The sequence below is a fragment of the Corvus cornix genome, chromosome 20 (genome assembly GCF_000738735.6).
Source record: "Corvus cornix cornix isolate S_Up_H32 chromosome 20, ASM73873v5, whole genome shotgun sequence".
Taxonomy (NCBI): Eukaryota; Metazoa; Chordata; class Aves; order Passeriformes; family Corvidae; genus Corvus; species Corvus cornix.
In genome coordinates, this window is record NC_046349.1 from 975,201 (window position 1) to 1,001,475 (window position 26,275).

At 60.8% G+C, this 26,275-nt stretch overlaps 1 protein-coding gene across 4 annotated transcripts in view; it reads right to left on the bottom strand.

Moving 5' to 3' along the window:
- DLGAP4 (DLG associated protein 4) overlaps window positions 1–26,275 on the bottom strand; it is a 148,852-nt gene that overhangs the window by 49,328 nt on the left and 73,249 nt on the right. For 2 of the 4 annotated variants that reach the window (XM_039563737.1, XM_039563736.1), the window contains exons 3-7: window positions 21,607–21,700; window positions 12,367–13,384; window positions 10,919–11,086; window positions 5,490–5,707; window positions 2,119–2,233 (exon numbers count right to left, since the gene is read on the bottom strand). In XM_039563737.1, coding sequence (XP_039419671.1) covers window positions 2,119–2,233; window positions 5,490–5,707; window positions 10,919–11,086; window positions 12,367–13,317 — 1,452 coding nt within the window. In that variant the 5' untranslated portion in view covers window positions 13,318–13,384; window positions 21,607–21,700. Of the gene's footprint in view, window positions 1–2,118; window positions 2,234–5,489; window positions 5,708–10,918; window positions 11,087–11,730; window positions 11,785–12,366; window positions 13,385–21,606; window positions 21,701–26,275 lie in introns of all 4 variants that reach the window. The other 2 variants (XM_039563738.1, XM_039563739.1) reach the window with 2 other exon arrangements.

The window sequence follows — 26,275 nt, forward strand, 5'->3', positions numbered from 1 at the left end:
TCTGCCTCCCCAGCAGAGCAAAGCCACGGCAGACACTCGGCAGACGGACAGACCCCGACAGACACTGCCCTGCCGTGGGAGCACGGCCGCCTCCTCCTCCTCTCCGCCCTCAGGGCTCTGCCTGGCACCACCTGCCCAGGATGAACCCCTCGGGAAGTTCTAAGTGTACCTGAGGAAAGAGGCTTGGCTCTGGGGATGGGCCTGGCCCTCTTGCACAGGGCACAGCTCACAGTGGGGCTTGGCAGTGTTGGGGTCACCAGCTCTGTCCCCCTTGGTGTGACAGGGGGTACTGACACACACACCTGCTGATCCCCGGACTGCCAGAGGGCTGCAAGGTGGAGCTGGAGGATTTGTTTGTCAGAGTTGAGGTGCTTCCATGTGGGAAGACACTGGGGTCTGGCTGGACACACAAGGAAGGTGTTGGAGGTCACACAAAAGTGAGGGCAGGGCAGGAACTACCTCTGGCACTGAGATGGATGAGACCAGCATGCACTGGCGGATGAACCAGCTCCATCCTGGATCAACAGACGTGCAGTTTGTGGGAGGCCTCTCAATCCCAACCAGCTGCAGCTGAACTCTCTGGTTTTCAGGGGACAGTGGCAGAGTGCATGTGATGGCAGCAGCCCCACATGTGAGTGGGTGCTGTGGCAGTCGGTGTGCCCTCAGTATCCCAGTGCCACCAGTCTGGCTCTGGGCTGGCTGCCTGGGCAGCTCCTGGCACATGATGGGCTACTCAGACCCTTCAGCTCCAAGTCCCTCCTGATGTCTCCATGGGGGTGCTGCACTCAGCTCCTGGAAGCAGCTCTAGACATGGATAGAGCACAGACCCAGTCTCCAGCAGAGACCTGGCTTCAGCACGGACTGACACGCAGAGGACAAGGCCACAACAGTCCTGACCCCGCTGTGCACTGACACACCCAGCACATTGCTGCTGCTGCACGAGGGACAGGACTGACCACAGGGAACAGCAATGCCCAGCAATGCCCCTGCTCCCCCCTGGCTCCCCTCCAAGGGCTCCCACCGCTCTGGGGCACCAGGAGACTCCAGCCAAGGGGCTCAGAGCCCCCCACACCTGGATGGGAACATGGGCAGGACATGCCCTTTTACCTCCCTCACCCTGGGGCTCCTGATGCCCACCCCGCTGCTGTGCCCCCCTGCACACACAGAGCAGCTGTGTGGGCACATGTCCCCATGCAGACACACAGGGACAGACGGGACAGAGGCCCAGGGTGACCGGGCTCGCTGGGCAAAGCTGTGGAGCCATTGCTGCCCCACGGTGAAAGGGCTGAGATGAGCACACGGGACCTCTGCAAAGGCTCGTCCCTGCACTGGTTATCTCCGGCCTGTGAGGCAGCTCCAGAGCAATCCCAGCCCTGAGGAGCTCCAGAGTAACCCACGACCACAGCATGGGGAGTTAGACCCATTTTGCATCGACTGCATCCCAAATGTTGGTCGGGGCATGAGCCCACCCTGTGGCAAGGGGTTTGCCACCCTCTGCTAGCACCTCACAGGCATCCTTGGCTTTGCCATGGGGCCCAGGAATATCCAAGAGAGACATCTCCAGCTGGCTGGCAGGACAGCCTCCCGAACTACGGGCACCTTGTTCCTGGGTCCAGTCTGCTGCATGAGGGGTGAGGTCCTGAGCTGAGCAGGGTGGCTGTCCCTGGTGACCCTGCAGGGTTCCAGGCTGCACACCACCAGGAGAGGTTGGCCCTGGCTCTGGACCCACCCAGTGGGCATGAGGGGCTTGCAGCAAGGTTGAACAGCCTTGCAGATGGTTCTGGGGGGTGACACAGTGAGACCCTGCACCCAGAGCAGCCCTGAGCTTCTCCCAGCGCTGTGGGGCCCCCTCTGGGCTACCATACCTGTGGCAGAGGGATTTTGGCTGCACCAGCAGTGTGAGAGGAGGCAAAGCTGCAGGAAGGAGGTCTAATAGGAATCCTGATTAAAGAGCTGGCCATGACACTTTGGTAAAGCTGCCAGGAACAGCCTGTGCAGTTCCTGGAGCACAGCCAGTGCCTTGTTTTGAAGAGGGAAGAAGATGCTCCTTCTCCCCTGAGCTGGCCTCCTCCCTCGCTGGCCGTGCCAGCACAGTGGGTCAGCACTTCAGCACCTCACCTGGTTGATGCAGCTGGACTCGTTGACACTGTCAGAGATCTGGTTGTATTCTTCCTCCCAGGTCGGGAACTTCGGAGGTAGGAGTATCTCGACAGAGTCCAGGCGGTCCAGGCTCCTGCCAGCAGAGAGAGGGTGTGAGGGTGTCCCCACGGCAGGGGCAGTGCTGGGGCAGTGCTGGAGCAGAGCCAGACCACCCCTGCCCACGGCCCCTCTGCCAGGCACAGGCAGCACGGAGACGATGCTGGGCACCGCGTCCACTGCCGGGCTCCTGGAGAAGGCAGCGCTTCCCCACCCTGCCGGCCGCTGGCTCGGGCGTGGCACACAGGGACAGGGCTGCGGGGTGCAGTGGAAGGAGAGGGGACAAGGTTTTGGGTTCTGCTGCCCCCAGGAATGCACTGCAGGTGTCAAGTCTGTCCAGCTGAGCCCCAGGGAGCATGTGGGATCTGTGCTGGCCTCCAGCCACAGCACCGCCTGCATTGCCGCAAAAGCAGGGAGAGGCAGGGTGAGAAATGACTTCTAATTTGTATTTTGTGAACTTTGCAACTGGAAACAACTGGAAGACACATATATTTACAATTGTATAGAGGAACCCAAAAGATTATCTGGAAGAAGTCCAGTGGGAACCTAGCTGGAATGACACTGCTGCACGAGCAGGGGATCAGTATTTCCAGTGCAGCTTTCCTGGGAGAAACTCTGCCACGAGGTCGTGGGGCACAGCAGCAGGCTCTGCACAGGAGGAGAGCAGGGCTCTCACTGAACCTGACCCAGCACAGCCCTCAGCTGAGACCAGGCACACGGGGCTGGGAGGGATGGGGAAGGATGGGGCTCCCCTGGGGCTCTGTCCCACCACGAGACCGTGTGTGAAGGAGTGCTGGTCACAGGCTGGGTGCACACGGTGGGGGACATCGTCAGCCCAGGACAGCTGTGGGGCCTCTCCCTCTGGAATTGCCTGTGATCCCAACAGAGGCCCTCATGGTGCCGCTTCCCCCACACCTGCCAGGGCCGTGGGTACAGAGGTCTGATCGTCACCTGCCTGGGGACAGCAGAGCTGAGGGCAGGGCACGCCCTGTGCAGCGCGTGGGCATCCCACAGGGACTCTGAAGTATCCATCCCGGGATGGGATGGGATGGGAGTGGGGAATTGTCCCTTCTACCAGGGGACATGGAGGGGACACCCAGGCCACGCGGGGACCAAGGGCCACGGGACACCCCTCGCCCTGTGCTCTCTGCTGACCGCCGGCTTTCCCTCGTGCTGAGGGTTTTGTCTGTGAGCTCGCACCATGAGCCAGCCACGTCCTGGGGTGGGCAGCGTCCCTATGCCACCCACCGGCCTTCACCCCGCCTGCCCACGGGGAAACCGAGTCACAGAGCGGCCGACAGGGAGCAGCGACCCTCGCAGAGGGACGGCTCGTGGCTTGCTCTGTGCCTTGCCCCGGCTCTGTCTGTCCCTGCGGCCGCCCCGTCCCAGCCACAGCCCGGGGTCCCTCGGCTGCTGGAGCCCGGGGCTGCGGCCAGGGCCGGTCAGCAGGTGGCGGCCGCGCTCCATCCCGGCTGCATCCCGGCTCCATCCCGGCTCCATCCCGGCGCTATCCCGGTTCCATCCCGGCTCCATCCCGGCGCTATCCCGGCTCCATCCCGGCGCTATCCCGGCTCCATCCCGGCTGCATCCCGGCTCCATCCCGGCTGCATCCCGGCGCTATCCCGGCTCCATCCCGGCGCTATCCCCGCCTTCGGCTTCAGCCCTGCTTTTATTCCCGGCTCCATCCCGGCGGTATCCTCGACTTCGGCTTCAGCCCTGCTTTTATTCCCGGCTCCATCCCGGCGGTATCCTCGACTTCGGCTTCAGCCCCGCTTTTATTCCCAGTTACGGCTTTATCCCCGCTTTTATTCCCGGCTCCATCCCCGGCTCCGGCTCCGCTCCCGGCTCCATCCTCGGCCCCGGCTTCAGCCTCGCTTTTATTCCCGGCTCCATCCCCAGCTCCATTCCTGGCTCCAGCCCCAGTCCTGGCTCCATTCTCGGCTCTATCCCTGGTTTCAGCCCCGGCTCCAGCCCCGGATCCGGCTCTAGTCCCGGTTCTATCCCCAGCTCCAGTTCCGGCTGCAGCCCCGGCTCCATTCCCGGTTCTGGCTCCGGTTCTGTCCCGGGCAGGGTCCCGCAGCGGAGCCCCCTCCGCCCCGCAGGGTTCTGCCCCGCAGAGCTCCTGTAGGGACGGGCCCTGCCCAGAGCCCCCCGCGGCCGCATCCCTGCGGTCCCACCGCTCCCCAGACCTTTCCCAGCATTGTCCCGGCTCTGGCTGCGCCCAGGGCTCAGGGCGGGCCACATCCCGATGGACGTGGTCTGGATGGACAATGCCCAGGGCAGAAGGAGCCCCAGACTCTCTATGTGGTATTTTTCACCAGAGACCCCATGACCCCACTCTGCTCCCCTGAGGTGGATGTGAAGGCTCGGAACAGGGATGGATCCAGAACAGGCATTTCCAGGGCTCCCCAGAGCTGATTTTGTCACCATCTCCCAGCAGAAAGCAGCACCTGATGTCAGTGTGAAGGCTCTGTGAGGGGTCCCCACACTGCCTGCATCCCACTTCCCTCTGTGTGCTGGGCCTCAGCAGTTCACCCCCAGTGGCTCCTGCTCCTTCCTGTCCCTCCGAACCACTCACAGCCGCCGAAGCTGCAGCATTCGGAGCACTGACAGCCCCCAGGTGCCTTGTCCCGGGATGTGCAGCAGCTGCTGAGGACAGAGCATCACTGCCCGGGTCACACAGAGCCCGTCCTGCAGGAGCCACCTCTGGCCCAGCAAAGCTCCTGCTCTGCTCCCCCGGCTTGGTCTGGTTCAAACCACTGTGAGTCTTCCTCCCTCGATACCTGGTGCCAAACCTCTCAGCTCCTCAGGATATCATCCAGCCCAATGTGCCAACCTTCTGGCTGGTCACAGGGTCCCTGGAAACCTCTGGAGCAGAGCAGCTCCAGGCATAGCCCCAGCGGGCCGAGTGCCCTCAGCCATGCCGGGTGAGCAGCTTCCAGGTCCAAGTGGCATCTTGGCATTGGGATCTCTGCATTCCCCCAGAGCAGAAGATGCTCAGAGAGGAAATCCCCACAGCTCCATCAGAGGAGTGCTCTCCCCATGGCTGAGGGGACAGGGACCTGGAGCAGCTCCTAACACCAGGGAGGGGAGCTCTCTCCATTCCTCTGCCACATCTTCTCCTGTCCCGCTTGTCTCCTCATCTCTCTGTTAGAGCTGGGGTGCAGGAGCCCTGCTGGGCTCTGATCCCACACGGGGCCTCTGTGGGGTGCTGCTGCTGGCCAGACCCCAAGGGCTGCTCCAGGATGGCCCTGAGGACCCGCGCAGAGCTCCCAGAGGAGCTCCAGCGTTACCTTTGTGTGGTGCTCTGCTCACTCAGGGACTGTTGGGTGGCCTTGAGGTAACTCTGCCTCCGAGCTGCAGTTTTCGGGGATGGTTTGGGGCTGGTTTCTGAGTCTTCACTGTCGTCATCCCCCATGGCTTTGATGTAACTCCCGCTCCGCATGCGCCGGCACGGGATCTCGCTGTCCTTGTCCCGGGACAGCGTGTTGTTCCACTCCCCCTGAGGCACCTGCAGGAGGAAGAGGAGTGTGAGCAGATGTGAGGGATGGCACACGCCCATGATCCTGGGACCTGTAGGATCATGGGGAACTGGGGACATTGCTGGACCTTCCCCTGAAGTGTAGTGGGAATAAGCAACACAATTCCTTCACAGCCCTCCCTTACCAGTTCATGCCAGGCAGCCCTTGGCTTGGTGGCCTCTGTTTTAGCACATCACAGGCATTCCCCACCGCTGGACACCTCCATCCCAGACATGCTCCCACAGCCAGGACAAGCTGCACAACGCCAGGCATAACAGGGGGAGAGGGACAGTCTCACTGGGCCTGTGTGGGGCACTGGGACAGGGCTGGACGCGGCTGTTCATCGCACAGACCACGTCACTGAACATAAAGTGCTGTTGTGGAGCAGGGCTTGGGGGGTCAGAGCCCAGGCCTTCATGGGCTCTTTAAGGTTTCTGAGTTGAATGTGACTCTGAGTGGCTGAAATTACTTTCTGGAACCAAGTCAGGCTCTCACAAGTCCCTCTAGAGCAGCTTGGGCACACAAACCTTTTGCTGGCCTCTCTGCAGAGAGATGAGCAGCACCTTGGGCATGAAAAGCACTTCTAACCCCACCAAGATGACAACTCCACAGTTAATTTAAAGCAGACATGGCCTCCTGTTCCCTCACTAGAGCTGATGGTCCCACGGGAGGCTTGAAGCACTGAGCAGCCACAGTAGCCACCACGTCGCCTGCCCATCCTGCGAAGGGTTTGTGGTTTGGGGATTGAGGCAGAGCCAAAGTGCCCAGGACTGACCAGGACAAGGCACATGTGGTGTGGGACAGGTCAGGAGAAAGATGGGGAAGCCCGAGTTTCCAGGAGCAAGCCTTGGCTTTGTGGCTCACTTGGATTGCAGCTGGCCTTTGTCCGGCCCTCGAGGACACGGCCGAGGAGCAGCCAGGCCAGACGTGAGGATGCAGCAGTGTCCATGCCAGTGCCAGTGCCAGGGCAGCCCAGACTGCTCCAGCAGCAGCTGGGGATGCTGCAGGGAGCAGTGACAGGTCTTGTGCTGAGCACAGCTTGTGCTGAGGAGAGCGTCCATGCTGGCTGTGCTAAATGGAGCTGCTGGAGCTGCCCAGGGAGCCGTGGGACTGAGCAGCCACAGCTCACACAGGGCTCTGGGGACACAGGGCTGTGCTGCAGCTGCCATGAGCCACAGCCGTGTGGTGCCTGTTCCATCCCTGCTCCCAGCAGGGCTCCCGTGGGAGCCAGAGCCAGTCTGGGGCTGTGTGTGATGCTGCTGGGGTGCAGCACCTTCAGGTGAGGCTCAGCTCTGCAGGCTGTGTCCAGGTCAGGCTCAATCCACACACCACAGCCGAGGGCTTTCTCCTGCCTGAAGGAGCAGAGGCTCAGCCCATGTCCCGCCAGCCTGCCCCATGTGTCCACTCTGGAACAGACCCCAAACCACCCTTGGGGCTGCTTTGGTGACAGGCCCCCGCCTGGAGTGCGCCCATGACCCAGCACCCACATTCCTGGGGGATGTGGATCGGAGCCAGGGCTGATCCAGGTGTGTGAGATCCAGCTGGGGACCGAAGTGGAGCAAGTCTTCCACATGAGGCACGCACACTGGCCAGGCCTCCCTGGCCCCACTTGCTGCTGGTGTGGATCTTGCCAGCCCTTTCCACTCTGCTCCTGCCATCTTCGTGCCTGGCCATGGCTCCCAGGCTGGCTGCTCACACAGCTGTCCAGCTCAGGGGCTGTGGGTGTCATCTGTCAGGTCCTTGTAAATAAATGCAAGAGCCGAGAACCCTTTCCCTGCCGGGTGTGAGTGCTGCCTCTGCCCCAGCCTCTGTCTGTACTGGTGGCCTTGAGGCCAGGAGGGGCCCTGCTGGCTCCAGCTGAGTCCTGCCACAGGAAGGATCCCACAGGTCACTGGGATGCCTGGCTCCGACCCTTTCTAAAGGAGACAGGGAGCCTGAGAATCACTTTTTTATCTGTCACCTTGGTGTCACGGCTGGCTGGAGACTGCATTTTACTGCCTGCCTTCTCCTCAAGGTGAGCTGCAGCTCCTGCCTGTGGGGTCTGGGGCCAGCATGGGGCTGGTGAAGGGCCAGGCAGGACTGGTGAAGGGCAGGCAGGGCTGGTGAGGGCTGGCAGGGCTGGTGAAGGGCCAGGCAGGGCTGGTGAGAGCTGGCAGGGCTGGTGAAGGGCTGGCAGGGCTGGCTGCAGCCCCTGGCTGAGGAGGACAGGGCCAGCCAGCAGCCAAGTGGGCCATGCAGGACAGGGACTGCAGGACAGGGACTGCCCAGCTGTCCCTGTGCAGGGCCAGCGCTGGATGGTGTGGGGCAGTGAGGGTGCTGGGCTCAGCTGAGGACAGAGAGGGCTTTAAGACCTCAGGATCCTGCAGCTGCTCTGCTGCCACTGCTCGGGGGCATGGGCTGGGGGCTGCTCAGTTCTGCCACGGCTGCCGCATTTGCCCCCTGGCCTCGGGCTCTCTGGGCACGGCAGCACAAAGACAGTCCCAGCGTGTCTCTCCCTGCTGGTGCAGCCCCAGCACTGCCTGCCCCACACGGACCTGTCCCTCTCCCAGGAACAGCCTCCCTGTGGCATCAGGACAGCGCCTGGTCCTGGCCAAGCTGCCTTAATCCTCCTTTCCCTGCCTCTCCTCTGCTTTGCGCCTTGGCAAGGCAGCAGGACACAGAGCTGCTCTCAAGGTGCTCCACATTCCAGTTCAGCAGCCAGGGGGAAGGAATTCACCCTCTGAATCCGCTGCCCCACTTTGGAGCGTGTCCCACCTCTGCCTGCACAGAGTCCGCCGGGACAGAGTGGGACGAGTGTCTGTAAGTGTCACACCTGCAAAGACAAGCAGGTGCCCTCGGGGACCCGCAAAAGCAGTACAGGTCCTTTGGGTGCTGTTCAGAGCCCTCTGGGGTGCTTCTCTGCAGGAGGATGTGAGGAGCCCGTCCCATAGTCTGAAGCTCTGCGATGGGGATGGCGAGCCCAGAGCAGCTTCTGTGATCAAGGACAGACTGGACAGTGGCCAGTGCAGCCCCTCGGTGGCAGCAGAGTTCCTGGCAGGTGACACCAGGGGCTCTGAGCACAGCCTGTGTGTCACGCCCAAGGGGGCATGAGGGCACCCAGAGCAGCTCCAGAGGCTCCTCACAGGCAGTGGGGCTCTGCTGCTGCCCTTCCTGCTGCTCTCCCAGGTGTGGCCCTGGCTCTGCCCATGGTGCTTTGGGTGGTGTGGAAGGGGGGGCACTAAGGGGATGCCCAGGTCTGGAGACTTCATGGGGACTTGGGGATGCACCTGCCCTGAGGCTGCACGGAGGTGAGGAGGGGGCAGCAGGGATGGTCTGCCAGGCTGCAGGACGTGGGTCCTTCCTTGTGCCCAGTCGTGGTCCATGCGGTGCCAAGCGGTGCAGGGATGTGGGATCCAGGCACGTGTCCATCCCTGGATCTGGGCTCCACTCAACCCTGCATTGTCCCCAAGGGCTGCCCAGTCACTGGCCAGCAGTGCCACCCAGGACAAAGAGGGGAAAGGGAAGGGGCACGGGGAAACGTCCCTTGGGCATCCCCCATCCCTGGAGCACGAACAGAGCGGGGACTGGGGGAAGGGGAAAGCTCCACTCCAGGCTCTGGCAGGAGCTGCGGCGCTCCCTCCGCTCGGGGCACGTCAGGGGGAAGAGACTCAAGGAGCAAACGGGGTTCCACCACACAAGTGCCAGCTCTGCCATGCAGCCCAGCCCCGCAAACACGGACATGCAGCACAGGAAGGCCCTGCTGAGCGCTCCAGGGGTGCATGGGCCATGCACAGGCTCCACTGCTGCGGGCACACCGCCAGGTCCTCGAGAAAGCAGGAGCCAGGCTGTCCCTCTGGCAAGGCACCCTCTGGGAAGGACCTGGGCTGTATTCCTGCCCCATGGCAGCTCGGCGGGGCTGGCGTGAGGCGCTCAGCATCGTGGAGCAGCTGGCACTGAACAGGCCACCCACTCTGGATTATGAATTATTGTCAGGGCTCCTGGGGGGTTAAGGATGCCCTGGTGTGGTCTGACTGTAGGTGGGGTTGGGGAGGCTGATCTGGATGATGCATCAGGTTAATGGTGACTGTTCCCTGGGAGCCCCCACACTGCCCGTCCCTTCGGTGCTGTCTGCGGATCCACAGCTCCTGCTCATTCCTGCCTGGGGCATCTCCCACCCCAAGGAGCTTCCCAGCCTCTTTCCTTGTGCTCTCAGCTGCATATGGGGCCCATGGGGACAGGGGGACAGGGGATGGGGAGCATGGCCTCCCTCCTTGGGGACTGTGCTCTAAGGGTGGAGCTGTGTCACCCTAGGGACTGATCCTGAGAGACCCCTACCCTGATGGGACAGGGCTGGGCCTGGAGATGGGTGATCACCAACTCCAACATCTGGGTATGGATGTTTCCAGGGCCTGGAAACATCACATGGACCCCCAACAGTTCCTGATGAATCCCCAAAATACCCAGACCCTTCAAATGGGGCAGGAGAGGTGAATAGCCCTGGGGGCTTACCCAGCCTGGAGGTTGCGGTGTCCTGTTTGTCTCCATCCCACTCCTCCTGCCCTCCCTCATGTCCCCTCACCACTGGGGCCCACTGGGCATTTCTGCGTGGCAGCTGCCCCCTCTGCAGCAGGGCAGGGCCCCTGTGCCCCCCCCAGGCACTGGGAAAGCAGATCCCTGCTGTTCCTCCCCACGGCACACGGAGGGAATGGGCTCGCCCTGTCCCCAGGTGTGACCGGGGACATGTGGCCTTGCAAAAGGACGTTTCCCACTCACAAGCTCCAGAGGTGACTTCTCCATCACCCTTCCTGTGCCCAGGAGGGGTTGGGATACAACAACCCCATCCTCCCATGAGGTGCCTGAGCCCTGTGCCCCGATTTTGGGGCTGGCACCGGACACCTGGGGACAAGGTGAGCCCAAGCACCTGTGACCTGTCGGCTTGTGGGGGCACCGGGCACTGTGTTTTCGGGGCTGGGTGCCCGGGGTCTTGGTTCTGGTGGTGAGCTGCTGGTGAACTGAGCCCAGGGGCTGCCCCAGGCACTGGGGATGTTGGTCACACCCCGGTGTCCCCCAGTGCCCCTCCAGCCATGCCCGTCGTGGCTGTCGGCTGCTCCCTACCTGCTCCAAGTCCGGTGGCGCGGGCTGCTGCCCCTGGCCAGTGGTCCCAGGAGGATCAGAGTGGGAGGGAGCTGGGCAAAAGCTTCTCCTCAAAACAAGATCCCTACCTGGGCGCTGCCTGCGTCGGTCGGCCCGGGGCTGAGGGGCTGGTCCCACCTCCGCGGGGACTCGCTCGGCTGCCGCGGGGCACCCGTGTCCTCCCAGCCGAGCGGTGGGGCTGCCCAGCTGCTGGCCAGGCCCGTGCCACCCAGCTGTGCCCACAGCCCTGCGTCAGGCTGTCGAGAAACGGAGGCTCATTACATGGGGGGGAATGAGCAGGGCAGCCGTGCACCCCAGAGCCCAGGGGCTGTCGGGGCTGCCTGCCGGGCTCTGTGCTGCAGCCTGAGGGGAGCAGAGCCCTTGGAGAGCTTGGCTGCAGCTCTTTAACCTCAGATGCTTAACTGGAAGGAGGAGGGGCAAGGAAAAAGGAACCAGGCCAAGACGATTTTCCCTGCTGGTGTTCCTGATGCAGTCAGTTCAGTCCCGTGGAAATTTGATTTGCAGCCCTGGCCAGCAAGGTATTGGAAGCCGAGTGTGCTTCAATAATTCATCGCTTTTCAAAGCCTCTAAGCCCGCTGGGCACAGCCAGGGAAGCCCCTGGCACCTCTGCATTAAAAGGATGCTGGAGATTTACATACACAGACCAATCCCCTCCTCCCCCCACCCAGGCCTGGCTTATTTGTCTCCATTCCTCTCTCCAGGGCACAACCAGGTTCATGCCGTTCCAGCGCTGCTTTTGGAACCTGCCACAGCCCTGGAGCTGTCGGTGCCAGGGTTTCAAACCAGCATCAGCCATGCAGGCCATGCAAGCGGGGCTGGCAGTGTCCTGCTGCCCCAGCCCTGCCCCGCGGGGCGAGCAGCGAGGCGCTGCCGGTCCTACCAGTGCTCCGGGGAAGCTGGGCAGAGCGGGGCTGACTGGGCACGCCGGCACATCCTTGCGATGCGTGGAGATAAGGGCTGAGTGTCAGTTAGTGCTGCTGACCTTCAGCCCCTGGGGGGTGGCACAGGGGTCTCCACGGGGGCCTGGCGAGCTGTGTCCGGTGTGAGAGGTGGCCCCTCAGCATTCCCGGCTGTGTGGGCACTTGGGAAACAGCCACACGTGGCAGCTACACCCCTGCCTGCCCAGGAGTGTCCCCCAGCACCTGCAGGGCCCGGGCAGGCAGTGGGGACACGTGGGGGGCCTGCAGGAGATGGGAACCCACCCAGCACAGGGGGTGGGGTGCCATGGCATGTCCCCTCCACCCCACATTGCCACTGTCCAGCACAGGGACTGGGGGTGCTGGGACAGCGCTGCAGCTGTGGGAGATGGACCCCATCAGCACCTGTGTCCCTGCAGGAGGAGTAGGGGTCTGTGCCCAGGGCCCTCCCCAGCCCTCTCCTGGCAGCGTGACCTGAGGTGGCAGCTGAACCATCTGGAGATGTTTGATAAGGTCACACAGGCGCCCACCGAGGGGATGTCCCTGAACTCCTGTGCTCTCCCTGCACGGAGCACCCCGTGCTCCCCCGCGGCACCCACCTGCAGGTAGTGGTAGGCCAAGTCCTGGTGGCAGGACTTGGATTTGAGCAAGGCTTTGTCGATGGTGGCGGAGGCCTTCTGGCACACCTCCCGGGCATGGCTGAGCGTCAGCGTGGACCAGGAGCCCCGCTTGATGTAGTTGGAGTCGTTGTTGATGGGGATATTGGTGCAAGGGGTGACCTTGAGGTCGTTATTGCTCTTGGAGGATTTCAGCATGTGCTCGCTGATGGTGTTGTAGGCGTGCATGAAGTACTTTGGCTGGCTGTGGTCGGGCTGCCGGCCCAGCGTCATCAGCCCCATGGGGTTGCGGTAGCTGCAGGTGTCGCTGTCCAGGTTGTCATCAGAGCTCCACCAGCCGGAGATGTTGGACCGGGTCCTGCGCTTGGGCTCGGAGGTCTTTGCCCGGTCCTTGCTCTTGCTCCTCCGGTTTTGCTTGGCGTCATCTGCCCCCTTCTTCCCGTTCACGTTGCCCTTGGTGGGGCCCTCCAGAGACTGGGACTTGGCAAAGAGCTTCTGCACGGAATGCACGAGGTGCCGGATGCGCCCCGGGCTCTCGCTCCGGTGCTTCGCGTCGCTCCGCTGGAACTGGAGGGTGCTGAAGCCGTCCCTGTGGATGGGCAGCTGCTTCTCAAACTGGTCGAGGAGGTTGGCAGGCAGGCGGTTGATCTTTGTGGCTTGGGCATGGCTCGGAAAAGGGTTGTCATCCGGGACCTCGAAGTGGGAGTTGTAATGGATGCGGGGGAAAGTGCTGCTGTTGGAGATCTGGTTGTTGAGCGGAAGGAGACAGTCCCCATGGACGGTGTTCTGGGCCGGGAATCGGGGGTCCATGGCGAAGGAGTCGGTGGGGCTGAGGAGATAAGGGTTCCTGTCCTGGGGGGCATAAAGAGAGTCTTGAGGGGAGTCCAGGTTTTCGGAGAGATGGCGGCTTCTGTTGTCTCCTAAGCCCTTCATGGTCCCAGGGCTTCCTAGACCATGGCTCAGGGACGGTGTGGTAGAGCCCTTGCAGACCTCCCTGCAGCTGGAGGAAGAGGACAGATGCTGAGAGCCCACGGGGAACCCCTCTGGCAGCCCACTCCTCAGCGGGAGCACATCCCCATCCCCCTCTGAAAGCAAATGCCACCACGGGTAAGGGACAAAGGAGAGAAGCAGGATGGAAGAGGCAGGATGGGAAGGGAAGGGGTGTGAGACCAGGGGCTGGAGAGAGCAGGGCCCAGCAGAGGAGGAGGGGCAGGATTCACTTCCCACTGCAGCTGCAGCACTCGTGTGCCTCGGTGCCCGGCCACGGGCTGCTTCAACGCTGCTGCTGCTGCTCTGCTGCTGCACGGGGTTATTTAACAGCATCCCCTCCCCAGCAGCGTGACAGAGGCACTGCCAGCAGGGCCCTGCTCTGTCCCATCGGCTGAGGGGGCTGCAGGAAAGCCTGCTGTCAGAGCCCAGCAGCTCCTGGCTGAGCCCAGGCAGCCCAGAGCCGAGCACCCCAGCGCTGCAGGGTGCCCGGTGCTCCCGTGGTGGTGGATCCCGGGGCTGGCACCGCTCCCGCAGCTGTGCTAATGTGACACGATGGCAAACACCTCCTCTCCAGCCAGTGCTGCCTTCCTGGCAGGTTCTGCCCCGGAGCACGGTGTGTCAGTAGCTCTGTAAGAGCTGAGGTGTTTCCGAGCACTCAGAGCCTGACCTGAGAAGCTGTTGGCTGCTTGGCTGATGATTCCTGCTGTGCTGCACCACTCCTGGGGAGCTGTGCCACCTGTGCCACCCTCCGAGCCAGCCCATCTGTCCCCTCTGCCACAGTGAGGGGCTGGTGTTTCAGCAGGTACAGATCCCTGCGGGGTGGTGGGAGGGCAGCTGGACAGAGGGATCCCCCGAGGGATCCTCACTGAACATCTCCCCAGTGGTCTTGCCCCATCCTGCTCGGTTCAGAGGGATCCTCATCTTCACTGTGTTATACAGGGGAAAATGACAAACCTTTTGGGTTTGCTTAAAAGAAAAATCAGTGTACATTTGTATGAGTTGAGCTGTCAATCAATAAGTTGACTTTCCATACTTGAAACCTACTTGAAATCACGGAGTGTATAAATGAACTCCTGTTACCTGCTAGTTTAGTTTCTTAGCTCCTTTTTGGTTTAGTGTGAGTGTCACTTAAAAAAGAGAGTGACTTTTAACACATGCAGATGGCATGTCCCTGTGAGGAGCAGAGCTGGCAGTCTGTGCTCCTGGCCTCTCCCTTTCAGCCATGAATTGGTCTCCAGTCTTCTCGAGGAGTTTGTCCCCCAACGTTCAGCATGGCCAGCAAGGTGGTGTGGGAGTGGAGGCAGTGACCACTGCAGGGTGGCAGGAATCGAGAGGCTTGTCTTCCTTTCTCACTCAGGGAAAAATGTATTAATAATGAAAAGCAGCCAGAGATTTAAATAATTGTTTGGAAGCACAGAAAAAAAAAAAGAAGTGGAATTTATTCCATGGCTTGATGGGCTTTACAGTCTCCATTTAACTCTGTCGCTCCCAGGGGGTTGGCAGAGCCAAGCTGGGCTTTCTAAAGCTGCAGTGGGCACAGCCTGGGCTTCCCACCCTGCTCCGATGGGGACCCCACTGCCCCTCCCTGAGCCCTGCTCCCGAGGGTCCTGCCCACGCTGACCTCAGCCCACCTGCCCCGAGACACTGCCCACTGCCCTCTGCACTCATGGGAACTGCCCAGCACTGCTTCCTGGGCATCCAGGGGGCCCCACACCAGGCTTGCCCAGTCCTGACCCAAGTCCTGGAGTGGCCCCATGGGGCGGCTCCTCCTCCTGCTGCTGAGCTGCTCCAGCTGCCTTCACCTCCAAGCTGTGCCCTGCCCCATGGTCTGGGCTGTGGTGCCCTGGGGCTAAGATTTGCCCCTCTCCACCACACAGACAGTGCCCAGGCATTTTGGGGATGGGGACATGGCCTGAGCTGGGAGATGTTGATACCAAACCTGAACTTTGTGCCCGAACACCAAATACAGCCTTAGCCTTGACTGGTGCCCAGCTGCTTCTGGTGGCTGCGGGCACCATCTTAATTCCTGCTGTGCTCTGCAGCAGCATCAGCCCCCCTGGAGCCCCCTGCCCATGGGACCCTCTGGGCTGGTGGAGCCGGGGTGGTGCTGGCTGGGAGGTGCCAGCAGGGAGGCTCAGGATGTGCCAGCTGGCACCCACAGCGCTCACAGAGTGGTGACAGAGAGCCGCAGGCGATGTTCCCAAAGGAAGCCCTCTGGGCACAAGGGAAGGTCAGGGTGTAGGACAGGCTCCAGGCTGAGCTACTGATCTGAATTCCAGGTGGCTTTGTATGGCCAAGCTCCACCTGCAAGCCTTGGAGGGGAAGCCCTGCAGGAGGCAGAAGCTCAAATCCTCCCTGAATACCACCCTGAAGTACCCAGGCTCAGCTCTGCCTGCCATGGTCACTCTCCCTTCCTTCTTTCCTTCTCCCAGCCCTGGAATCCCAGTAAAATCCTTCCCTTGGCCCAAGGCCATCCTGGCTCCGACAGCCCCTGTGCTTCTCCCATCACAGGAGTCAGGCTCCCTAAGGAGACACCACACCCTGATTGGATCACAAAGGGATGTCTCTGGATGTTGATCCTAAATCCATCCTTGCCTTCTGAGAGCAGTGGGTATTTGAAGCAGAAATCTCCTCCTAAGGCAGCCCGTGACTGCCTCGCGACAAAGCACCACTGCCTTGTGCTCACGGGGCTCCAGGTACACTCAAACTGCCTTAGAAATCAATAGAAAGAGGGAAATGAGATGAAATTCAAGAAAGGTAAATCAATGCCATGCAGTGAAGGTCTAGTGTGCACAGGAGGAGGAGAAGGGCCAGGGTCGGGCTGGCTCCGGGTGCTGGAGAGGCAGAGGGACAGGAAGGAAACACTGAGGGGCTGGGGGATGAGTGGGAGAGGAGAGAAAGAGAAGGTTTTGGTGGGGCAGGGGCAGAAATGATGGGAAGGTGGGAGCAGGGGAGGGCAGGGAGCTCCCTCTCTCCCAGACTGGTTTCCCCCTGCCAAGGGGGGACACTGTATGGCAGAGTTCACTGCTCCCTTCTCCTGTGGGGCTGCCACAGGTCCTGATCCTCCTGCCTGTCCTGCCTGCTCCAGGATCCCTTCCCTTGCTGGCCAGGGAGGGGTGAGGTGCATCCCTGCTGCTGGGCATGTGCTGGTGCCCACCACGCTGTGTTTGCTGCCTCCTCTGTCAGCTGGTTTGCCTCTATGAGGGATTAAACTGTTTTCTTACATTTCAATTACTCTCTGCAATCCTTGGCACTTTCTTGAGACATGGGGTCAGGGAAGGGAAAAGTCCAACAAGATCTTCCGCACCATCTCTTAGATTTGGAAGGATGAAAAAAGCTTGAAACTAAATCTCTCAAATCCGTGATTCAGACTGGGCAAGGGCTGTCTCCTAGGACAGCTGCCCAGTGTCCCCGCTGTGTCACCCAGCCCCAAGCCAGGCACCCCAGCAGGGGTGGTCAGCCCCGCCCCAGAGGGGGGCACCAGGGTCATGGCAGGAGAAGACCTGTGGAGCAGAGGGTCACAGCAGGGGCTGCCAGGGCCAGGACAGGACCCAGAGCCCATGGAAAGGGACTGGTTTAACCCCATTACCTGTCTTCCCCTCAGTCAGTTTTCTCAGACTGCCCTTCCTCTTCCCAGTGGCTTTGCTGATGCTCAGACGTCTTGGAAGCAAAGGGGATGAACTGGCCTGACCTGACCTGACCTGACCTGATTTACGGCACTTTTGTGTCCCAGACCCCAGCCAGAGGCAGCTTCCTCTTGGGCCTGGCTCACAGCCTGCAGGTTTGGATGGGCTGCACCCAGCCCACCTCCAGCAGCCCCTCTGGCAGCTCCAGACACCGGGCAGGGGCTGGGATCACAGAACAGAATTCCTGTGTGGTTTGGGTTGGAGGGACCTTAAAGCCCATCCAGTTCCACCCCCTGCCGTGGGCAGGGACCCTTCCCACTACACCTGGAAAGTTGCTCCAAGCCCCAACCAACCTGGCCTTGGACACCTCCAGGGATGGGTCTCCAGCCATGGCAGGGACCACTGGCTGTGATCAGCTTCTGTGCTGGGGCTCTGCACCACAGGGGAATTGGGCAAACTGATGCCACTGCCCACCCTGCCCCCTCCTCTTTAACTTCTGGGGTGGATGTGGGTTTCAGGAGATGTTGCCCTATTTCTATTGTCCTAAATGTTGCAAGTCCACCTTAGATCAGCTTATCCCGAGGGCACAGATAACAGGGCAGACTCCCTGCCCCCTCTCAGCAAGGAGGGAACAGCAGGAGGAGTCCCACAGCCACACCCCACTGCTGTCTGCTTCCATCTGTTCCAGGAGCCCTCTTTGCAGCTGGCTGGCATTTGCCAGCCCAATCCATGGCAGAGGCCCTGGGCAGGGCTCAGTCCTTCTCACCAAGCCTGGCAGATCCCAGGGAGCTCTGAGAGCACCCCACACTCATCCAGATTTCTGCTCCTTGTACGTGCACACTGGGACCGTAGCCAGAAGTGTTCCACAGGCATGTGGATGTGGCACCTGGGGACATGGTTTAGGGGTGAATGTGGCAGTGCTGGGTCAATGGCTGGACTCCATGGAGCCTTTTTCAACCTCACCGAGCCCATGGGGGCAAACACAGCTCTGTGTGGCTGTGGGGGTGTGTGTGACACAGTGCTGTGTGTGACATGCCCAGCTGTGTGGGCTGTGGGGGTGCACCTGTCACTGGGGTGCCCTGGGTGTTACAGGGCTCCTGCAGGACTGGGGAGCACTGGGCTGGTGGCTCATTCCACCCGCCACGGGCAGCTCTGTGCTCCTCCCTCCCTGCCTTTTCCCCTGCCCTTGGCACACACGTGCCATGCAAGGGCTCCCTGTCCCCTCCCTGGCCACCCGGCTCTGCTGCTGCGGCTGAGCAATGCCTTGACCCAGAAAAGGGCACTTGAAGAGCTCTCCAAGTGGTGCTGAGGCCCTGGCACAGGGTGCCCAGAGCAGCTGTGGCTGCCCCTGGATCCCTGGAAGTGTCCAAGGCCAGGCTGGACAGGGCTTGGAGCAGCCTGGGACAGTGGGAGGTGTCCCTGCCCATGGCAGGGGGTGGGACTGGATGAGCTTTAAGGTCCCTTCCAGCCCAAATCATTCCAGAATTCTCTGGATCCCCGATTCCATGTTCTGCTGAGGCAGGGCTGGCCAGGAGCCACTTGGGTGATGCTCGGGAGAGGCTGGCAGCACACCAGGAGAAGCAGCAGCCTGTGAAATGGGACTGCTCAGAGCACACAACCTCCAGGAGGAAGCCACCCCTGGACTGATGGGGCTGAGGGCACCCTTTGGGGTCAGCTGGTCCTGCCCTCTGCCCATCAACTCTTCCAGGGCTCCACGTCCCCCAGGCTCCCACGCAAACCCTGGCCCAGCCACCCAGGCTGGCTGCAAACACAGAGGCGGCTTTTATATCTGGAACCAGCAGCACGATAATAACGGGCTGGAATCGGGAGAGATGATTGGCAACCTGCAGGGGGAAAATGCCTCCCCTCTCCCTGCTGCAAGGAGCTGAAAGGATTTGTGTGCTGTGGTGTAGGTGACGTGGGCCTGCCCACACGCTCGGAGTCAAACGTTCCCTGAATTAGCAGGAGCTCTGGATGTGGCGCTGGCGAGGGGGCCGCCGGCTGCCAGAGCCCTGCATTAATGATGATTCAGAGTTCACAATCTGATCATGGCCGATAAAAATAGCTGGCTCCTGCTCGGAACAGTTCATTACACAACAGAACCTCCTCCCGCCACGCTGCTCCCGCCGCTGGCCCGGCAGCTCCATCCCGGGGCAGAGCCCATCCCCAGGGATGAGCAGGAGCAAGGTGCCCATCCTGGGATGGAGGCAGGGGCTCCTGAGCAGGAGTTAATGCCACCCACCGTGACAGCGTCACCAGGGGAACCCGGCACTCACTGCACAGCAGTGCAGGGGACAGCGGCTTCCAGCACGCCAGGTGTGCCACCTATTTGGGATCCGTCCTTAGGAGATGGGGAATCCTCTAGAGCCTGCCCATTGCCTAGGGATGTCCCAGGGCTCACCCAGCCCATCCTCACCGCCCTGCCAGGCGGCCATCACCAGGTGAAGCACAGCCCCGCTGGTAGCTGAGCTGGGCAGAGTCCGATCCCTCGGCCGTGTCCCTGGGGAAGGATTTTCCCACATCCCTCCTCACGTGGGAATAAATGGCTGGTGCCCTTCGAGTGTGGGATCTGCACACAGCTCCTGAGGCCCCACAGGAGTCAACACCAGGGGTCTCCTGCTTGTTCTTCAGGCCAAGGGGTGTCTCTGCCCACTGGTGCACACTGGGGTGATGAGAGGGACAGGATCTGACTGGCACCATCCCAAAATGACAAGGAATAATTTATCTTACCTTAAGAGCTCTGAATACTACTTTTTTTTTTTTTTAATCGGCCAGCAAAACCAAACTCTGTGAAAGTCAAGGGCTGTGATATGACAGAGATTTTTGACTTCAGGTGTTGTCTAAGCTGGAGGAGCAGATGAACTCCTGAGAGAGACGGAGAACTTATTTCCACGTAGATGTCACGGGTAATATAATCAACTCTCCAGGGAGCAAAACCCCAGAAATTCTGCAACCTATTTGTCTGTCCCTAAATAGAAGTTTCTCAAAGTTCTCCGTGAGATGGGATTTGCTGTGAAGCAGGAAATGCAAAGCATTAAGTAGGTCAAATGAGGCAAATGAGACAGGTAAGAAAGGGAATTTTCAGGGAGAGAGCAGGACAGCTGATGAGGTGGCTGGAGTGGAAGGAGCAGGGCAGGGAGCTGGACTGCTGTCTTTGAAACCCACCTGCAGCCCCTGCTGCCCTGCAGAGCACTCGGGGCACAGGCTGGTGACCACATGGGCCATGTTCCAGCTTGGCTGGAAAAGCAGCTGATGAGAACATTCTGGCCCAAAGCTGACCTGCTCTGGCCAGTGCTGTTCAAGGGGTCTGGCGGGGGTGAGGCAGTGTCTGCACAGCCCCCATGGAGCGAGCGTGGGGTGCAAAGCCCTGGATGCAAAGCCCGGAACACGGCTGCCCTTGGCCTGCCTCTGCCCTGACTCGCAGGGAGGGAGGTGCTCCCCCCTGCACCGAACCCTTGTGACCCAGGCAGCGGCAGAGACTCTGCCTGGCCTCCTGTGCTGCCACCCTGCCCAAAGCCCATCACAGAGAGCCCTCCTGCCTCTCTGTGCTGCCAGAGCCATCAGCAGCCCCAGCACCACGGCCTCAGTGCCCCTCCCAGGGCACAAAGACCACGCTGAGGAGGAGGAGGAAGTTCAGCCTGGAGAGGAGGAGACTGAGGTCAAACTTCACTGGAGTCTTCACGAGCGGAAGGCGCTGAGCTCTGCTCTGTGTGAGCAGTGACAGGAGCCAGGGAACGGCTGGAGCTGTGTCAGGGGAGGGTCAGGCTGGACGTCAGGGGAGGGTCAGGCTGGACATCAGGAAAAGGCTCCTCATCCAGAGGCTGCTGGGCACTGCCCAGGCTCTCCAGGGAATGGGCATGGCCCTGAGGCTGCCAGAGCTCCAGGAGCGTTTGGACACCACACCCAGGCCCAGGCTGGTACTGTCGGGGTGTCTGTGCAGGGCCAGAGTTGGATCCATGATCCTTGTGGGTCCCTTCCAACTGAGCACTCTCCATGATTCCCTGTCTCCTTGCCCTGTTTGTGGCAGAGCAGTCCCAGGATGCTCTGAACGGCCGTGGCTGTCACTGCTGCACCACCAGCTCTCTGCAGCTGAGCAAGGACGCTGCTTTGCTCCAGGGCAGATGTTCCCGTGTCCTAAATGTCCGCAGGGAGCCAGGCAGGGCCCTGCCCGCACTCGGGATACGGGATGGAGATGCTCTTTGGCACTGGGCTTGCTCAGTGCCTCAGACAAAGCAGCTCCTGTTGCCTGAGGGTCCCGGAGCAAAGAGGAGCAGGTGGGCAAAGCCAGCAGCTCCCTCTGCCATCCCTTCGGAGCCCAGGCTGGGCCCGTGCGCAGCTCCTGCGTGCTCGGAGCTCGGGAACACTTCCTTTGTCTCAAAGTGGGTCAGGCGGAGGCGTGACGTTACTATAGCAATGGGCAGGAGATTTCATAACTTTATTTTGCGAGGGGTGTGTTGCAGGATTCGCCGGGAGATGGAGGGAGGGTTGTCATTGCATCACCCTCGCAGCGTCCCTTTCCCAGCCCGCTCCTGCAGGAGCCCCCCCGGCCGGGTCTGTCCCCCCAGCCCCCTCGGGAGTCCCAAAGCCCCCCTGGGCCACCCCGTACCTCTCACAGCTTGCTGGGCTCGGGGTCTAGGCCAGACTCAGCATCCTGTGCACCGTGTGTCCCTCTGGGCTCCAGGGCTGTCCCTCATGAAGACCTGCGGGGCAGAGACAGAAGGGGACATGTCCTCAGGTCACAGGGGTCAGAGAGGGATCCTCCCGACCCACAACCCCGATGCTGCAAAGCCTTGCCAGCTCTGCCCGACACCCAGGCTGTGCCCAGCAAGGGGCAGACGGCAGACAGCGAGGCAGAGGCAGTGCCACGGGACAGGGAGAGATGTGGGAGTGGGTCCTGTGTCCCTCTGGGTGGCACGTGGACTGAGAGGATGAGCTGGAGATCAGCCAGGCGGGGAGGAGAACATCCCAAATGCTCCTTGCTGGGGGCTCAGGGCTGGGCAGAGCCCCTTTGCGGCAAAGGGCTCTTAGTCTTTCCTTGTTTCTTTATCATGGAATAGCCCCCTGCAGTCAGGAGCCGCTGACCTGGGCAGGGGGGTCACCCTCTGTGCCTCACCCTGTGGGCTGTCCCCTTTGGGCTGAGCCCACGGAGGCAGGAAGGACAATCCTGGGGACAACCTGGCAGCCTCTGGTGTTGCCCTTGCTGTGTCCCAGCCACGCATCTGCCAGAGCCCGCTCGGACTCTGCCCTGCCAGCGCTGCTCACGGCAGCTCCCCCCAAACCCCTCCCATCTGGGCACTGGGTGCAGCTGAACCTCCTTCCCTGCCACCCAACCACTGGAAAAATGCTCCCTCTTGGAAAGCCGGGTAAATAAATACGGGGAAAAACTCCAGTGTTTCTTAGCGTCCTCAAAACCCTACTGACCACACAGCGAGCACAGCCTGGGTTATCTAATCAGTGGCGTTAAATACTGCTCGGGGTTTGCATCGATGAACATGCCAGGCTGGTTTGTGTGCACACCCAGCCTGTCTGCCCTGCACTGGGAGCTGCTGGGGCAAGCTGGGCAACTCCTGCTGCAGGGAAGCAAGGGGTGGGAATGGCACGGGAACCAGACAAGGAAACAGCCTTCCTAGGACAGCTTTTTCATTCCTAGTTGAATGGAGGAGGCCATCTGGGCTTGAGAAGGTCTGTGAGAGCTCAAAGAGGGGTGAAAATAGGTGAACCCCAGTTTCTTGGCTCGGATGGAAGTCTGGGACAAGGATACAAACCTCGGCAATTTTCTAGGAAAGCCAGAGCTGGGTGCTGGGCTTGATTCCCACCCTGGTGATGCAGAAGATGATCAAACTGGTGCCCAGAGATGAGGCAGCAGCTCTTTGTCCCCAGAATGGAGAGATGGGCACTGCAGTGCCCCTGAGACCCCGCTCTGCCACCTGCTACCACCCAGCAAGAGGGGCTTTATCCCCAGGTAGCTCCCGCCTGGGGGGTCACACACATCCCGGGTGCCTGGTTATGGCACAGGCACTGTGTTCTCTCAGACACACCCCGCAGCCCTCCGAGAACCTGTCCCAAGGAAGCAAAGACTGGACAGGTGGAGAGGCACAGTGCAGGCAGAGAGTAAGAGGTCAGTGTTCCCTGCAAGGCCCTCACGAGGGATATCCCAACAACAGGAGAATGGAAAGCCTGGGCAGCTCAGCAGACTGGCCTCCTAAATTGGGTACAAACCCTCCTCACCGTCCCACCAGCCCCGTCCCCAGTGCTGCAGAGGGGATTGTTAAAGCAAAGGCACGTGTCCTGGGACAGCTAGGCAAGGCAGTCACACCTGTCCCCAGAGTTCCCCTGTCCCCACACCAGAACAGCCCTGTGGTGAGGGAGCTGGGAGCTGCTGGGAGCTGGGCTGTGGAGCCGGAGCCCGAGGCTGAGACAGAGGTGACGCACATGTGGCTTCACCCAGCCTGGGAGGCCTCTGCTGTGGCCCAAGGGACACCTCCCCACCCCAAACCCAGACACTGCTGGGCTCAGGGGTATCCCTGCGGTGGCAGGCACTGCTCTGTGTGACTGTGCCAGGATGAGCTGTGGCAGGGCCAGGTGCCACTGACTGCACTGCACTGGCACTGCACTGCCACCACCCTGCCCTCTCGCAGCCCTCTCCATGGGACAGGGAATTCCAGCTCCTGTGGGCTGGTTTGGGTCCACGATCCAGACAGCAGAGCCACCAGCACAGCCAGGATCCACGGCCAGTGCTACCTCCAGTGCCAGCACCCACTTGTCTCTGTCACCCGCTGTCGCTGCTCTGCTCTACTGCCACCAGTGCTGGCATGGAGGGCAGCACCCTGGAGCCACTGATGGCCACCATGGAAGCCACCAGCATCTTCTAGGAATGCCCCCAGCACCCTCCTGGGTGCGCAGGTACCACCACAAGCACCCAGCACCCTGTAGCTACTGGGATGGAAGTGCCTGTCCAGTGCTGCCGTCACCCACCGTGCCTGTGCCTGTCACCAGCACTCCAAGGGTGCCCCAGGCCCCCAGGCACAGCCCAATCCTGGCACCCCTTGGCACATCCGATGGGTGGGAGGAGCAGTGCCCAGGTGCCTCCCGTCACCCAGCAGGTTCCTCCAACTAAGCAAGGCCATTGAAGCTCTGGAGGGAGAAGCGTTTTGGTGTGGAACACTGTTTTTCTCTTTGCATGCTGCTCTCACACTGAGAAAATGGCACCGTAATTGCTTTTAATTAATATCAGCATCAACGCCCAAGGAAATGCAAATGAACAATTGTGTCACCAGCACAGGCACCTGATGTTACCCACCAGCCAGACACCTCCATCATCCTCCTCTCCCTGCCTCCATCATCCCTCTCTCCCTGCCTCCATCGTCCCCCTCTCCCTGACACTCTCAGGAGCAGGATGCTCACGGCTGTGCTGGGAGGGGGTGGGATGGAGCTGCTGCAGGGAAGGACAGGACAGGGGCTGTAAGCTCAGGGAAGGGGACTGCAGACCAAGGGAAGGGTGGGGAGCAGGGGCCAAGCTGGGGCCCTGATTTTCCAGGCAATGAGGGCACAGGATGCCAGAGGAAGCAGCCAAGGGTCCATCCAGGACCTCCTGCTCCCTGCTCAGGAGTGTCTTGCTGATGAACTGATGTCCCTTCAAGACAATTTTGGTGAACGGGGTCTCAGATGCTCTGCAGCCAAACCTCACTGGAGAATCAGCTGGTGATTATTGTCCTCTTGGCCTAGGGAGGAGGCCACAGCCTGCCCTGCTGCAGCCTGGGTGGTTCTGTGGGGCTGGAGAAGGCCTTGAAGGGATGGATCTGGTGCTCCTGATCCCACCTCAGAGGTGGCTGCAGGTCAGGGATGAAATATGAATTATCCAGTGTCTGCTGGGGCCTCCTGAGGAAGGTGATGAGGTTTCAGCCGAGTGAGCAGATGAGGAGGGCAGGGAGGTCCTTCCCCTCCTGCCACTCCAAGGCCACACTGGTGTGGTCAGAGCCGGAGCAGAGCAAGGCCAGCAGAGCTGGGTGGGTGCAGGTGGTGCTGGGATCTAATTCTGGGGAAAATCCTGTGAAATGTTCCAGGCTCCAGCAGCAGCAGTTTGGGCTGGTCTCTGTGAGAAGAGAGGTCCCTCCCAGGCTGGGCCCTCACCTCCTGCTCCTTCCTGCTTCTCCTCCAGACTTGGAAGAGCCTCAGCAAACCACCCACAGCTGCTTTTGGTAAACCTGAGAGGAGATGAAGGGAACAAGCACAGTGACCTGGCAGCCAGCCCGGTGCTGGATCCAGAGCTCTGGGAGAAGGCTGTGAGTCCCTGTGAGATCCCACGAGCACAGCAGGGATGCTGCAGGGATGGGGGATGAGCAGGTCTGGCACAGGGGCAGAGAGGAGAGGGCGAGGAGCAGAGCACAGCCCCACAGGCAGGTGCCCAGCCATGGCAAGGGCTACTGAACACAGGGCTCCTTCTTCTGCTGTCACCCCTCCTGCTGTCACCCCTCCTGCTCTCGTGCCTGAACTCCTTCTAGCACCTGGATGTACAGACTCTAAGATCAGGTACAGACACTGCCAGCCCTTCTGAAACAGGCCGTAACATCACAGTGTTAAAATCCAGCAAGAGAACTAAGGGAAATAAATAAATGTGGGCTCTGGTACCTCTAATCTCTGCACTGTTTCTCTGGGTAAAACAAACACATTCAGCTCATTTGGGAGTCCCAGAATCACCCGTTACACAGAGGATGTCTGGGGGCTGAGCTGGCAGCAGCACCTCCAGGGAAGGACAAGAGGCTGCTATGGATAGAGGGGAGAGCACAGCTGAGATATGGCTGAGCACGAGGGGAGACATTTGTAGCCAGGATTAAGATCCTTCTGAGGAGGCATGAAAGGAAAACTACGTGTGTGAAAACAGCAGAGGGAACAATTGAGCAAAGGTGGGAAGAGTGGGAAGTCCTGCTGAGCTGTGAGGAAGGTGCTCCCTCCCCAAGGCCAGAAGGCTCCCACGCAGATGCTTTGTCAGCAGGGTCCTGTTGGGGCATGGGAGCAGGAAACGAGGTTATGGCACATGGAATGGGCTCCTCCTCTCCCTGCTCCCCTGACGGGAGCGTGTCCTGAACACAAGGACAACATCCACTGATCCTGCCTGAGATGGAAGGTGAAGTCAGCAAGAAGCTGAGGCAAAAGATCCACCCTCATGACTCCCAGAGGACAAACCCCACATCACTGTCAGCTGAGAGGGCCCTAACAGTGGCACTCCTTTATACACAGGGAGACCTGCCAGACCTTGGAGGCATCTTCTGAAGCAG